The sequence below is a fragment of the Rhinoraja longicauda genome, chromosome 6 (assembly GCF_053455715.1).
Source record: "Rhinoraja longicauda isolate Sanriku21f chromosome 6, sRhiLon1.1, whole genome shotgun sequence".
Classification (NCBI taxonomy): domain Eukaryota; kingdom Metazoa; phylum Chordata; class Chondrichthyes; order Rajiformes; family Arhynchobatidae; genus Rhinoraja; species Rhinoraja longicauda.
The window spans coordinates 55,137,172-55,150,432 of record NC_135958.1 but is presented as its reverse complement, the minus strand read 5'-3'; the positions used below and the strand labels follow the sequence as shown (position 1 = coordinate 55,150,432).

Here is a 13,261-nt window from a genome sequence, read left to right as displayed (position 1 = left end):
GATGCTGCCTGACGTGCTGAGTTACTGCAGGACCTTGTGTCCATTTTCAAAAAAAAAATAGTCTCATTGATACAAGTACTTTGGGGGACAGATATCAGTAACTTGAGTGAGAAGCTACCAATTTAATCACCTTATTCTTGTCTCTGGTGGATGGGTTCGTAGCTGAGGTAGATTGTCGAGTGAATTTCGGAATGTGCCAATATGCCGAGGAAGTCCCCCACCCCTCCTGTGGTTTGTTACATGCAAACCTGCATCCTGCCAGCCTCAGACCGGCCAAGTTAAGCACCAGCGCGAAATAACCTGTTTTGATACAAGAAACAAATTGACGGAGGTGATCAGCCAGAGGTGGAGCAACAACTATGGTTGGTGGTGGGGAGAGGAAATATTGATCATTGGTCGAGACTCCAAATTTCATCGTCTGCAGTCTTTTGTGTCTCCGCCCTTTGTGTTTGCTACTTCATATTTCTTATAGAGAGTCAACATTTCCTTTGAATGACTGAAATACAAATAAATGCCGATTTACCCACCAGCATTCAGTATCCATTTGTTTGTGTAATGTTACATAAATAAATGGTAAATCACTTCTGACGATGGCAACATGTCTTACATGTATGAATAATGTTTTGCAGGTGCAGGAGATGTGTCAATATGACCTATTGGTGCCACTGGCTTTAATGTTTTATTCTTCTGCATTGCAAGTGAGTGCTAAAGACATGCATCATATCATTGATTTGCATCGTGTTACGGTACTTTATAGAACTTAGAATGCTGGAGTGATTTGCACAGTGATGGAATTCTTCATTGCCTTGGGTTTTAGTTCATTTTTCCTAAAGTTGAGTCCTATTATTGACTGAATGATTGAATAATACAGCTTGGAAATGGGCCCCTTCGGCCCAACGAGTCCACGCCGACCATCAATCACCCATTCACACAAATTCTTTGTTATCCCATTTTCATATCCACTCCCGACACACTAGGAGCAATTTTACAATGGCAACTTAGCCCACAAACCCGCACATCTTTGTGATGTGGGAGGCAACAGGAGCAGCCGGAGATAACCCATGCGGTCGCAGGGAGGACATGCAAACTCCACACGGACAGCACCCGAAATCAGGATTGAACCCAGATCTCCGGCGTTGTGAGGCAGCAGTTCTACCAGCTGCACCACTCCGGCACCCATTATCCCGAAAACATTCACTTAATGATTTTTATTTTTACCCCGACCTCCCTGTGCTCCCTTTCATTTCTCCGTTTTGGTTGTGCTTTAAGTGAATTTCCTCTTTCAATTTGTCAACCCCTTCTCATTGATTCACGGAGAGATACAGCATGCAAGCAGCCCTTTTGGTCCACTCCATCTATCCTGACCATCAGGCGCCCATGAACACTAATCTAAAGAAATCGGATTGTCTGCTTGTCACATTCCCCCCAGCTTCTTCCACTCATCCACACACGATGCATTTTACAGAGGCCTATTGATCTACCGGCCTGCAGATATTCGGCATGTGGGAGGAATCGGCAGCATAGGAAACGGGGGGGGAGGAGGGGAATTGGGATTGGGATTGGGAAGTGGGATTAGAGAGTGGGGGGGGAAGGAGTCAGATGGGGGTCACGGGGTCACGGGGAGAACATGCACACTCCACAATCCACATTAATAGAACCAGCAGCAGCAGCAGCTCTACCAGTTGTGTAACTGCACCACCAAACATTTTTCGATCCGATGGCCCTCCAAGGTCTTCCAAAAACCCTTCCCTTTGATCCAACTTCATCCCCAGCTTTATTCAGTCCCTGTTCACATTATTCAGCAGTCCCCCTCAATATATTTTACTGCGTCTACATAAATGGACAACCGCAAAGGGAAACTTAGGAATTCTGCCACAGTTCCACATTTGAACAATGCAAAATTATATTGAATAAAGCAATGAATACATTGATTGATTTAGAAGGGGTTTTTTAAATAAGAAAATAGAAAACTACAACACTGGAACAGGCCCATCCGCCCACAATGCCTGTGCTGAACATGATGCCAAGATAAACTAATCTAATATGCCTGCACGTTTTTTGATCTGAGGTCTTCCCTCCATTCCTTGCAAATCCATGTACTAAAAGTTATTTTGAATATCATATGTGTAAATTATAATGTTTTATTCTTAATTAATGTATGTCATGTTGTTACTTGTGAGCAAAGCACCAAGGCAAATTCCTAGTATGTATACACCACACTTGGCTAATATAAAACAAATTCAATTCAATTCAATTATTGTGATATACTCAATCAGAAGATTCTGATCTTCTAATTTACTGCATTTTCTTTAAAGTACGCTGTTTCAAAAGGATTTTATGATGTTATGTTAGTCTTTTCAATCTGTTTGTCTGGTGGTTTGCAGACCCCATTTTTCCCTCCAGAATCGACCTTGCTGACAGACGCACACAGCATCTACCATAATCTCCTGACCTGGCCTGTCCCTTACTGTGACATTTGCAAGGACCTTCTAACTTTTATCAACGATGAATTGAAGGCACCAGGTAAAGAACAGTTTATTATCAAAAGATCACATCCGTCAAATAGCTGAGATGATATTTTACAAACAGTACGTAGAACATCGAGCAGTACAGGGCCCATAATGTTCATGCCGAACACGATGCCATCAAATGAATAACCTCTGCCTGCACGTGATCCATATCCCACCATTCTATGCATATATATGTGCCCATCCAAAAGCCTTGCCAATCCCACTTTCGTATCTGCCTCTACCACCCCTGGCAGTTCTTTCCAGTACCCTCGGTGTTCAAAGATTCTTGCTCTGCACATCTATACACTAGAACTGTCATTTGTTTGTTTGTTTGTTCCTGAACTACAGCAAAAACGGCACACGATAGCGCGACAATTTTAGGCCCACCTTACTCACCGTCGTCCCTTTGGTGTTAATGGAAGAAGTTTCATTGAAATCGGTGTTATATTTTTTAAGTTATTCACATTAAAACATTTAAATCTATCTCCTGGGAAGGGAAGGGGAGGGAGGGAGGGGCGGGCGAGGGGGGGGGGGGTTAGGGGGGGAGGGTTTGGGAGGGGGAGGGGGAGAGGGGGGAGGAGAGGGTGCTGCACCAATGCAGGAGTGGTTTGGGCCCAACGGGTCCACTTGGTCTAGACTCCTTTAATCTTTACCCCTCTCACCTTAAACCCATGCTTTAAATCTCTTTGACATTTCCACACTGGGGAAAAAAGGTTTTGACTGTCTCTCCTATCTATGCCTAGCATAATTTTATGCGCTTCTGTCAATGATTGGGAGATTTCTAATTTGAAGCTCAAAGCAGACTAGGCAACTGTATTTTATCAGACAGCTAAACATGTGTTGCTTGCATGATTTATAATTTTCCTTTTGAATCTGGCATGTTGCAATGCAAGGTCACAAGCAGCCATGCGTGGTGGCAACCAAACTCCAGCCCAGCAGAGTAAGGGTTTAAGAGTCATACAGCACCAAAACTGCAACGTCAGCCCAGTGTGTGCCGGCCAACAAGCAGCCATTTACATGAATCCTACACTGATTCCATTTTATCCTTCCCTGGTGGCCCAGCGCTAGAGACCCGGGTTTTATCCTGACCTCGAGTGCTGTCTGTGTGGAGTTTGCTCGTTCTCCCTATGACCGCGTGGGTATTCTCTGCATGTTCTGGCTTCTTCCCACGTCCCTAAGACATGTGGACTTATAAGTGAATTGCACTCTGTAAATTGCCCCTAGTGTGCAGGGAGTGGATGAGGAAGTGGGACGACATAGAACTATTGATCGATGGTCAGCATGGACTCGGAGGGGCCAAAGGGCCTGTTTCCATGCTGCACCTCGAAACTAAACTGAACACATTCCACTACTCAACATCACACTACGAGCAATTTATCATGGCCAACCATCTTACCATCCTCACACCACCAAAGAGTGGTGGCAATGAAGAGATTCTTACCACATGGAGATCAACAGAAGAGAAGTATTGAAAGGGAGGCTGGGGAAATGTAGGTGGTGAGAGAAGGAATAAAGGGTTAGGCTGATAGGCTTGGCTGAAAAAGACTGGATGAGGTTTGGGTAGAGCATGAACACCAACTCGGCCTGGTTAGTTTTTTAACGTGCAATGTAGGCCAGCATTCTCCTTGGCATGGCCTTTTAAACTCTTGCTATTTTCCGAAGTGCATCAGTTCTAAAACTCTTCCACAATTAAAGAAGATGTGGAGTTGATTTCCAATGGGAAATCTAGATCTTTGTTGTGTTTTGGATCCACTCAAGTGCATAGATAGGAAAGGTTTCGAGGGATATGGGCCCAACGCAGGCAAGTGGCACTCGTTCAGATGGGGCTACAAGGAATGGCAAATACTGGAATTTTGAGTAAAGCGCAAAATCCTGGAGTAACTCAGGGGGTTAGGCAGCTTATCTGAAGGGAATAGACAGGTAATATTTTGGGTTGGGACCTTTCTTCAGATTGATTGTAGTGCGGGGGAGGGGAAAACTGGAAGAGTTGGGGCAGGACAAAGCCTGGCAAGTAATATGAGTGAAGTGGATTTTTGATTGTCAGATGAGTAGACAAAGGCTAGAGATGAGAAAGAAGCCAAAAGGGTGTCAGACTGGGAGAGAAGAGGATTGAAATGTAAACCCAGAGGGAGGGATGTAGGTGGAAGTGGACGGATTTGCATCTTGGACAACATCGACCAGTTGGGCCGAAGGATCTGCCTCTCTGCTGAATAGCTCTATGACTTATGTACTTGGGAAATCGCTCATCAATACCAACTATTCTCAGATGGTCAAATCAAGAGAGGACTTTATTCCTTGGAGCACAAGAGGCTGAGGAGTGATCTTGTAGAAATGCATAAAATGAGAAGGGGAATTGACAGGGTGAATCCATGAGTCTTTTACCCAGGGTAGGGGAATCATGAGCCAGAACATATAGGTTTACAATGAGAGGGGAAGATTTAATAGGAACCTGAGGGGCGACATTTTCAGTCAGAGGGTGGTGGAGCATGCTGCCAAAGGAGGTAGTTGAGGCAGATACTATAACAACATTTAAAGAACACTTGGATAGGTATATGGTTAGGAAAAGTTTAAAGGAATGTGGGCCAAAGGTGGGCAGGTGAGATTAGCTTGGTAGGGCATCTTAGTTGCTAAGGATGAGTTGAGCTGAAGGGCCTGTTTCCATGCTGCACGACTACGACTTTAAGTCATTCTTGTCATCATTTGGAAGTTATTAATTATATTCATTCCCTCTCCCTGACTCTCAGTGTGAAGTAAGGTCTCAACCCAAAACATCACCTATTCCTTTTCTCCAGAGATGCTGCCTGACCTGCTGAGTTACTCCAGCATTTTAAGTCTATCTTCGGTGTAAATCAGCATCTGCAGTTCCTTCTTACACATTATTAATTGTACTACCTAGTTTATGATCTGCCGAATTGGATATACTCTTTGATTAAAATAAAATGAGCTAATTAAACTGACTGCATTAACCAGTTCAAGGTCTGTGGCTTACAGCATAAATTGTAAAGATCTTTTTAGAAAAGCAGCATCCTGCGTAAATATAGTACATGCTTGTGGTTAATTTTGTTTAGTCATGCAAAATGCCCTGGGGGTTAATCTGCCTAAATTGAACTATGTTGCATCAGTTACTTTTTAATTCTCAGTTTCTTCATCAGTTTACATATTTATTGTGTTTGTCAGCAATTTCACCTACAAAATACTAACAAACTGCAATAAATACAAGGCTAAACGTCTATGCAATGCAAGAATACAATGAATGCAAGAATACAATGAATACAAGAATAAACGACACCTTTTCCTTTTCTCCAGAGATGCTGCCTGACCCGCTGAATTACTTCAGCTTTTTGTGTCCATCGTCGGTGTAAACCAGCATCTGCACTTCCTTGCATCCCCATCAGTTTCCATTGCAGGTTAAACATATGGTGCATGCACGTTACATTATCACAGAGCTAATCACAGTTTATTTAGGACACGCAAGAGATGGTAGATGCTGGAATCTGGAGCAAAACGCAAACCGCTGGTGGAACCTAGTGGGTCAGGCAGCATTTGTGGAGGGAAACCCACAGTTAACATTTAGAGTCAAGATCCTGCCTCTGAGATCTTGACCCAAATTGTCAACTGTCCATTTCCCCTACACATTGTTGCCCCAGTAATTTCCTCTAGCTGTTTGCTCTGTTCCACAACTTATTATAGCTCCATGAAGTGAGTAAAGTTGCTGCCTTACAGTGCCAGAGACCCGGGTGCGATCCTGACTGTGAGTGTAAGAAAATAACTGCAGATGCTGGTACAAATCGAAGGTATTTATTCACAAAATGCTGGAGTAACTCAGCAGGTCTGGCAGCATCTCAGGAGAGAATGAATGGGCGACGTTTCGGGTCGAGACCCTTCTTCAGACTGATGTCAGGGGGGCGGGACAAAGGAAGGATATAGGTGGAGACAGGAAGACAGTGGGAGATCTGGGAAGGGGAGGGGAAGAGAGGGACAGAGGAACTATCTAAAGTTGGAGAAGTCAATGTTCATACCACTCTGGGCTGCAAGCTGCCCAGGCGAAATATGAGGTGCTGTTCCTCCAATTTCCGGTGGGACTCACTATGGCACTGTGAGTGTTGTCAGTATGGGGTTTGTACGTTCTCCTCGTGATGGCGTGGATTTTACCCCGGGCGCTCCGGTTTCCTCCCACACTCCAAAGGCATGCAGATTTGTAGGTTAATTGGCTTCTGTAAACTGTAAATTGTCCCTAGTATGTAGGATAGTGGAGCGGCGCGGACTCGGTGGGCCGAAGCCATGTTGCATCTCTAAAGTCTAAAATCACTGTGTCATTATTTTGTCTGGAAAACATACCAGTTGCACCGACCGGGTGACCAATCTTCCTTAAATACTGTCAACTTTTCAAGTGGATTCTCGTTACTTTGCTTTAATCGAGTCAATCTACGCAACATTCAACTGCACAATTCTCTTCAGTAGAAAACCAATCCAATTTTTTTTTAGCGTCTCCTTCATGCCCTTTGATTCAATGGTTTTCTCTCAGGCCATTAATCAGTCCCCACTCACTCCACGTCACTTGACAACCTCTTTACTATTCCCACGGCTTTTATAAGACACTTTGCTTCCCTGTTAGATCGCCTACTCAGCTATTCACAAACGTTCTCCTTGCCTTTGTGATCTTTTTTTGTTCTTACATTAAACACCTCTATTCAGCTTAGTTCTCTACTGAATAATGAGCCTGGAATATAGCTTCATTTTACTGTTTTCCTCCAATAATTATATCTTTAATCACCCATAGAATATTGAATGTACTTCCTTAGTCCGAGAATGTGACTGAACTAGATCTTCCAAGGCATCCCACCGCTCACAGCTCACTTACTGTTCAATTTGTCAAACTTTGATTCCATTACACTGTGGCCAAATCCCTTTGCGAGATATTGGAATCAGTCTTGCTTCAGTGAAGTACTTCCACGGCCAGTGGTTCCTTTCTCTTTTCCACAACTACTCTCATCCCTTTTTCCTGGCACATTCCACTTTTGCACCAAGATCCACAAGGCATCCTTCTACGTTGGGTAGGAATTGTCAGAATCAAGGAAGTTCGCCAACATATTTTTTCAAATTCAGTTTATTGTCGTATATATGCACCAGTACATAGAGGTACTGGTCCAATTACACATAATAAAATTCTAACAGAAAGAAGACTGTGCAAAAAAAACAAAACAAGACACTAGTGGAATAAAACACACAATTAAAAACAAAAGCAGAAATTCCTCCCTCCTCTTTGTCCCTTAAATATAACGTTTCTTCCTCAGACTGATTATAGTTTTTAATATCAATTTTTTTGTTCAATTTTTCAATGGCCAAGTTCACCAGGTCGCTGTTCACTCACCAAAATTTCGTATCCTTTGCAGAAATGAGTGAGTGTTCTGCCTCAACATCCTCTTAGTGCTTTTAAACAGATGTTGGTTCAATTGATTTTTAATTACCAGAACGAAATCTGCTTTACACAGAATCTTTAGTCGCTAAACACTAATCTTAAGTGTTAATCCTTGACACTTGCTTTCCCTGTTTACATCAGGGTAATTGAATCCCCCATTGTCAACACTGGGAAGTTCATGCTTGAACATGTTCTCCACTTTCGTCCTTTCATTATTTGGTGGGCTATCATATGCACTAGGCAGGAGAATAGTTCCCTATGGAACTGCAAGAGACTGCAGATGCTGGAACCTGGAGCAAAAAATAAACCACTGGAAAAGCGGAGTGGGTCAAGCAGCATCTGTGGAGGCAAAGGAATGGGCACCATTTCGGGTCAAGACTCTATATCAAGACTGAGGGTGCAGATGAACGAGTTTGAGTTTAGTTTTACTGTCATGTGTACCTGAGGTACAGTGACATTTTTTTGTTGCATGCTAACCAGTCATCGAAAAGATAATACATGATTGCAATTGAGCCATCCAAGGTGTACAGATACATGATAAAGGGAATAACGTGAATAAAGTTTCGTGCAAGATACAGTCCAGTAAAGTCCGATCAAAGATATTCCCAGGGTCTCCAATGAGTTAGATAGTAGCTCAGGACTGCTCTCAGCTTTAGTTATTGGTACGATGGTTCAGTTGCCTTATAACAGCTGGGAAGAAACTGTCCACAAAGATAGCCAGAACATAGAAGTGAGAGAGAGGGGCTCTCGAGACAGAGGCTGATAGGTGGCAGGGGAACAAGATAATGGGGGCCGAAGATAGGCAGGTGGAACCAGGTGAGGGAGGGGAGTGGAAAGATGATGGCACTTTAAGGCAACTTCATTTTAATGACGCACTTTTTGATCTTGGAAGTTCTTCATATGTACCTTCAGAAAGGAAATGAGGAGCAATTTCTTTAGCCAGACGGCGGTGATTCTGTGGAATTCATTGCCACAGACGGCGGTGGAGGCTAAGTAATTGGGTATTTTAAAATAATTGGGAGATTTACAAATACTTGATTAGTATGGGTGTCAGGGGTTATGAGGAGAAGGCAGGAGAATGGGGTTGAGAGTGAAAGATAGATCAGCCATGATTAAATGGCAGAATAGACTCGATGGGCTGAATGGCCTAATTCTGCTCCTATGACATATGAACTTATCTGCCTCCTAGTTGGTCTTTCCCATCCCAATTACGCTCCTCATCCCCTTGCTGTTGCACTTTTTCTGTGATTTTATACATTTATACGCATGTCAGCACTTCTAAAATATTTTAAACTATTTTTTCCAATGATTAGAATTTTATATATCTTTATACTTTTCATGTCATTAGCTTATCAAATTAGAAATTGAATGGCCTCAACATCAAGACAAAAGAGAAGGGTATATTGATGGAAAAACAATTATTGATAAATGTAGCTTAATTTTTTAATTGATCATTTATACTGGCACCTTTTTGTCTACAAAAGATGTACTGCTTGTAGCAAGAATGTACTCAAATAAACTGAGAAATCCTGTTCATTATGTCCCCAAATGTAATTCCAAAATAATGATCATTTAAATGCGTACAGTCAGAAGCAGAAGTGAAAATCTCCCAGTAATAGTAGTCTGAGTGGGCACATAATCTTCAACAAGGGACAAAACAACATGGTGTTTTTTAGGGGAATTTTGAGGGTTTTTTCAAACAACTTTGAACTTTTTCCATCAGTGAAACACTTCTATTTGTATAGTAGTCCTTTATGTCTTTCTGATAACCCTGAAGGGGAACACAACACACAACTCCCCAATCTAGACACAAGGAACTGCAGATACTGGCATACCAAAACAAGGCACACAGTGCTGGAGTAACTCAGTGGGTCAGGCAACGTCTCTGTTGGACATGGATAAGCGACATTTCAAGCCGGGACCTATCTTCCGGCTCATTGTTGGAGGAGGCAAAAAGCTGGAAGAGAGATGGGGGCGGGACAAAGCCTGGCGAGTGATAGGCAGATACAAGTGAGGGGGTGTTCCTTAATTGTGCAGGGTGGAACAGTGGTGCAGCGGTAGAATTGCTGCCTTACAGCACCAGAGACCCAGGTTCGATCCTGACTACGGGTACTAGTTTGTACATTCTCCCTGTGACTGCATGGGTTTTCTCTAGGTGCTCCAGTTTCCTGCCACATGTAGTTTTGTAGGTTAATTGGTCTCTGTAAATTGTCCCTAGCGTGTAGGAGACTTCTGGTCAGCGGGGTCTCGGTAGGCGAAAGGCCTTGTTTCCCCACTCTATCTCTAAACCAAATGATTTTAAACTAAATTATGAAGTTGAAAATGATATCCTGGATTGTGCAAGAGCCGTTAGGACTGGAAAGAGGTTTTGGGAAGACTTAATTTCTTGGTATCCAATGCGTTTTACACTGCAGAAGGCCCTTCCGCCCATCATCTCCCTTCTGGCCCTTTGAAGGACCTTATACTATTAATCGTATTCCTTGTTCTTTTCCAAAGGCAACGTCTGTCAACTTCTCCCTCAATGGTTCTCTTTGGGATCCATTGAAGGATTCCAGTCTTGCTTTAATTCCCACCATTAACACTGGGAAAAACTCCTCCAAAGCCCTGCACCTGAGTAGAGTTGAGGTAGAATCCATAACTCATTGATTTCAATGGGATTATGAAACTTTTATTTAGGCGACAGAGGGGAATTTAATTTTGATTAAAAAATGTTTTCATTTCAATGATTTTGATGATGTGTTCTTTCGTGTTTTTTGTTAACTTTGTTTTTATTTCTGAATGTCAAAGTTATTTAAAAAGAATTAAAAATCACTTGGAGCGTGGCTTCTGGCTGCTTAGGGTCGTGTTAGCTACGAGGAGAATTCATCTTCATAAGTTATAGGAGCAGAATTGGGCCATTCGGCCCATCAAATCTACTCTGCCATTCAATCATGGCTGATCTATCTTTCCCTCTCAACCCCATTCTCCAGCCTTCACCCCATAACCCCTGACACCCGTACTAATCAAGAATCTATCAATCTCCGCTTAAAAATATCAATTGACTTGGCCTCCACAGCCTTCTGTTGCAATGAATTCCACAGATTCACCCCCCTCTGACCAAAGAAACTCCTCCTCATCTCGTTTCTAAAGATGAGTCCTTTTATTCTGAGGCTAAGGACAAACTTGGGTGTTTTCCCTAGAGCGTCAGAGGTTATGGGGAGATGATAGAAATATATAAAATTGTGAGCTGCATAGATAGGGTAGACAGCTACGAGTCTGAAGAAGGGTCCCGACCTGAAATGCCACCTATCCGTTTCTCCAGAGATGGTGCCTGGCCTGAGTTACTCAAGCATTTTGTGTCTTTCTTAGACAGTCAAACCTTTATCCCCCAAAGTGGAAATGTCAAAGACTAGAGGGCATAGCTTTAAGGTGAGAGGGGCAAAGTTTAAAGGAGATGTGCGGTGTAAGTTTTTTTACAGAATGCGTTGGGTGCCTTGAACACGCTGCCAGTGTGTGCCAGGTGGTGAAGCAAATAAGGTAGAGGCATTTAAGAAGCTTACAGATGGGTACATAGATGTGCAGATAATGGGGGCATGTGGATCATGTGCATACAGAGGAGATTAGTTTAACCTGGCATCATGTTTGGCGTAGGCATTGTGAGACAAAATTCCTGTTCCTGAGTTCTGAAGAAGGGTCTCGACCCGAAATGTCACCCATTCCTCCTCTCCAGAGATGCTCAAGGGGCAACACCCAAGTTGGTCCTCAGCCTCAGAATAAAAGGACTCATCTTCAGAAAGGAGATGAGGAGGAGTTTCTTTGGTCAGAGAGGGGTGAATCTGTGGAATTCATTGCAACAGAAGGCTGTGGAGGCCAAGTCAATGGATATTTTTAAGCGGAGATTCTTGATTAGCATGGGTGTCAGGGGTTATGGGGTTACTCCAGCTTTTTGTGTCTATTGAAGGTTTGAAAGTTCCATTTTAGATCTGGGAATGTTTTAGAAATGGGATTAATTGGTTTCACTGATCAAGAGGAACTGGTCTCCCTGAATTTACACTTGAGAGTGAATTGCTACACGTAGTGTTTCATGTTATTCATTCATTCTTTCTAAAACAATGTTATTTGTTTACTCATTGACAACGGTTTTCATTTGCCTGTTAACTTTAACTTGTAGTAATTAGACTATTTCGCCCTTAGGAATCTCATTCCAGAGGTTGGTGAGAGCTGAGCAAGGATTAACAACCAATAATCTTCAAAACAAAACCATGTAAGGGCCAAATGATATAAAAGTACTGAAGATGTCTGTGTATATGTCTTGTTTTCCCTGGAACGTCAGAGGTTGAGTGAGGTATATAAAATTATGAGAGGCATAGACAGGGCAGACAGGGTGGAAATGTTCAACAATAGAGGACTTCGTTATACGGTAAGAGGAGGGAATTTTACTGGAGAAGTACGAGGCTGTTTTTTTTACACAGAGAGTGGTGGGGGTCTGGAACGCATTGCCAGGGGTGGTGGTGGTGGTGGTGGAGGCAGATACCATAGTGGCGCTTAAGAGATTTTCACCTGGAAGTGAGGGATATGTATCATGTACAGGTAGATGAGATCAATTTAACTTGGCATCATGTTCGGCACAAGCAGTGTGGGCCGAAGGGCCTGTTTTGTGGCTTACTGCTTTATGTTCTCTACTCTAACTCATTGCGTCAGGTGGCATCTGTGAAGGTCGATGTTTCGATTCAAGATCCTGCATCAAATAAGATCATTGTGGTAATTGGAGAAAACAGTAGCATTGAGCAGAAAAATTAGGCCTTTGTGGAGATATTTGTCCCAGTCCTGCCATCTACTGGCAGGATTACACTTTATTCTTATTAAACGCATAGCGAGTGCTTTGAAAAAATGGTATTGGAAAAGTATAACCTTTCACAACCCAGTCAATTTAATTCATGAAACCTTTGGTGCTTTATGTGAAATATTTGCTTTTCCAGTGGATCTTTGTGCAGCTTCAGTTATTGAGTATTATTTTCATTCAAGGTGCTTTCTTTTAAACTTAATCATACATTGTTTGCTTGAAAAAAATCACACTCTAGAAATTTTTGGAACAGTTTAACATCTTGTAGATAGCACGGATGAACTTTAGAATCCAGGCATGAAAGGGCAGCACAGTGGCTTAGCAATAGAGTTCCTGCCTTACAGCGCCAGAGACACAGGTTCAACCCTGACTGTACGTGCTGTCCGTATGGAGTTTGTACATTCTACCCGTGACCGCGTGTGTTTTCTAGTTTCCTCTCACATTCTGAAGACGTACAGGTTTGGTAGGTTGATTGGTTTGTGTACATTGTTCTTCGTGTGTAGGATAGAA

At 42.7% G+C, this 13,261-nt stretch overlaps 1 protein-coding gene across 1 annotated transcript in view; it reads left to right on the top strand.

Moving 5' to 3' along the window:
- pik3r5 (phosphoinositide-3-kinase, regulatory subunit 5) overlaps positions 1–13,261 on the top strand; it is a 104,774-nt gene that overhangs the window by 48,171 nt on the left and 43,342 nt on the right. The window contains exons 4-6 of the mRNA XM_078400996.1: positions 630–698; positions 2,385–2,523; positions 12,103–12,172. Coding sequence (XP_078257122.1) covers positions 630–698; positions 2,385–2,523; positions 12,103–12,172 — 278 coding nt within the window. The remainder of the gene's footprint in view (positions 1–629; positions 699–2,384; positions 2,524–12,102; positions 12,173–13,261) is intronic.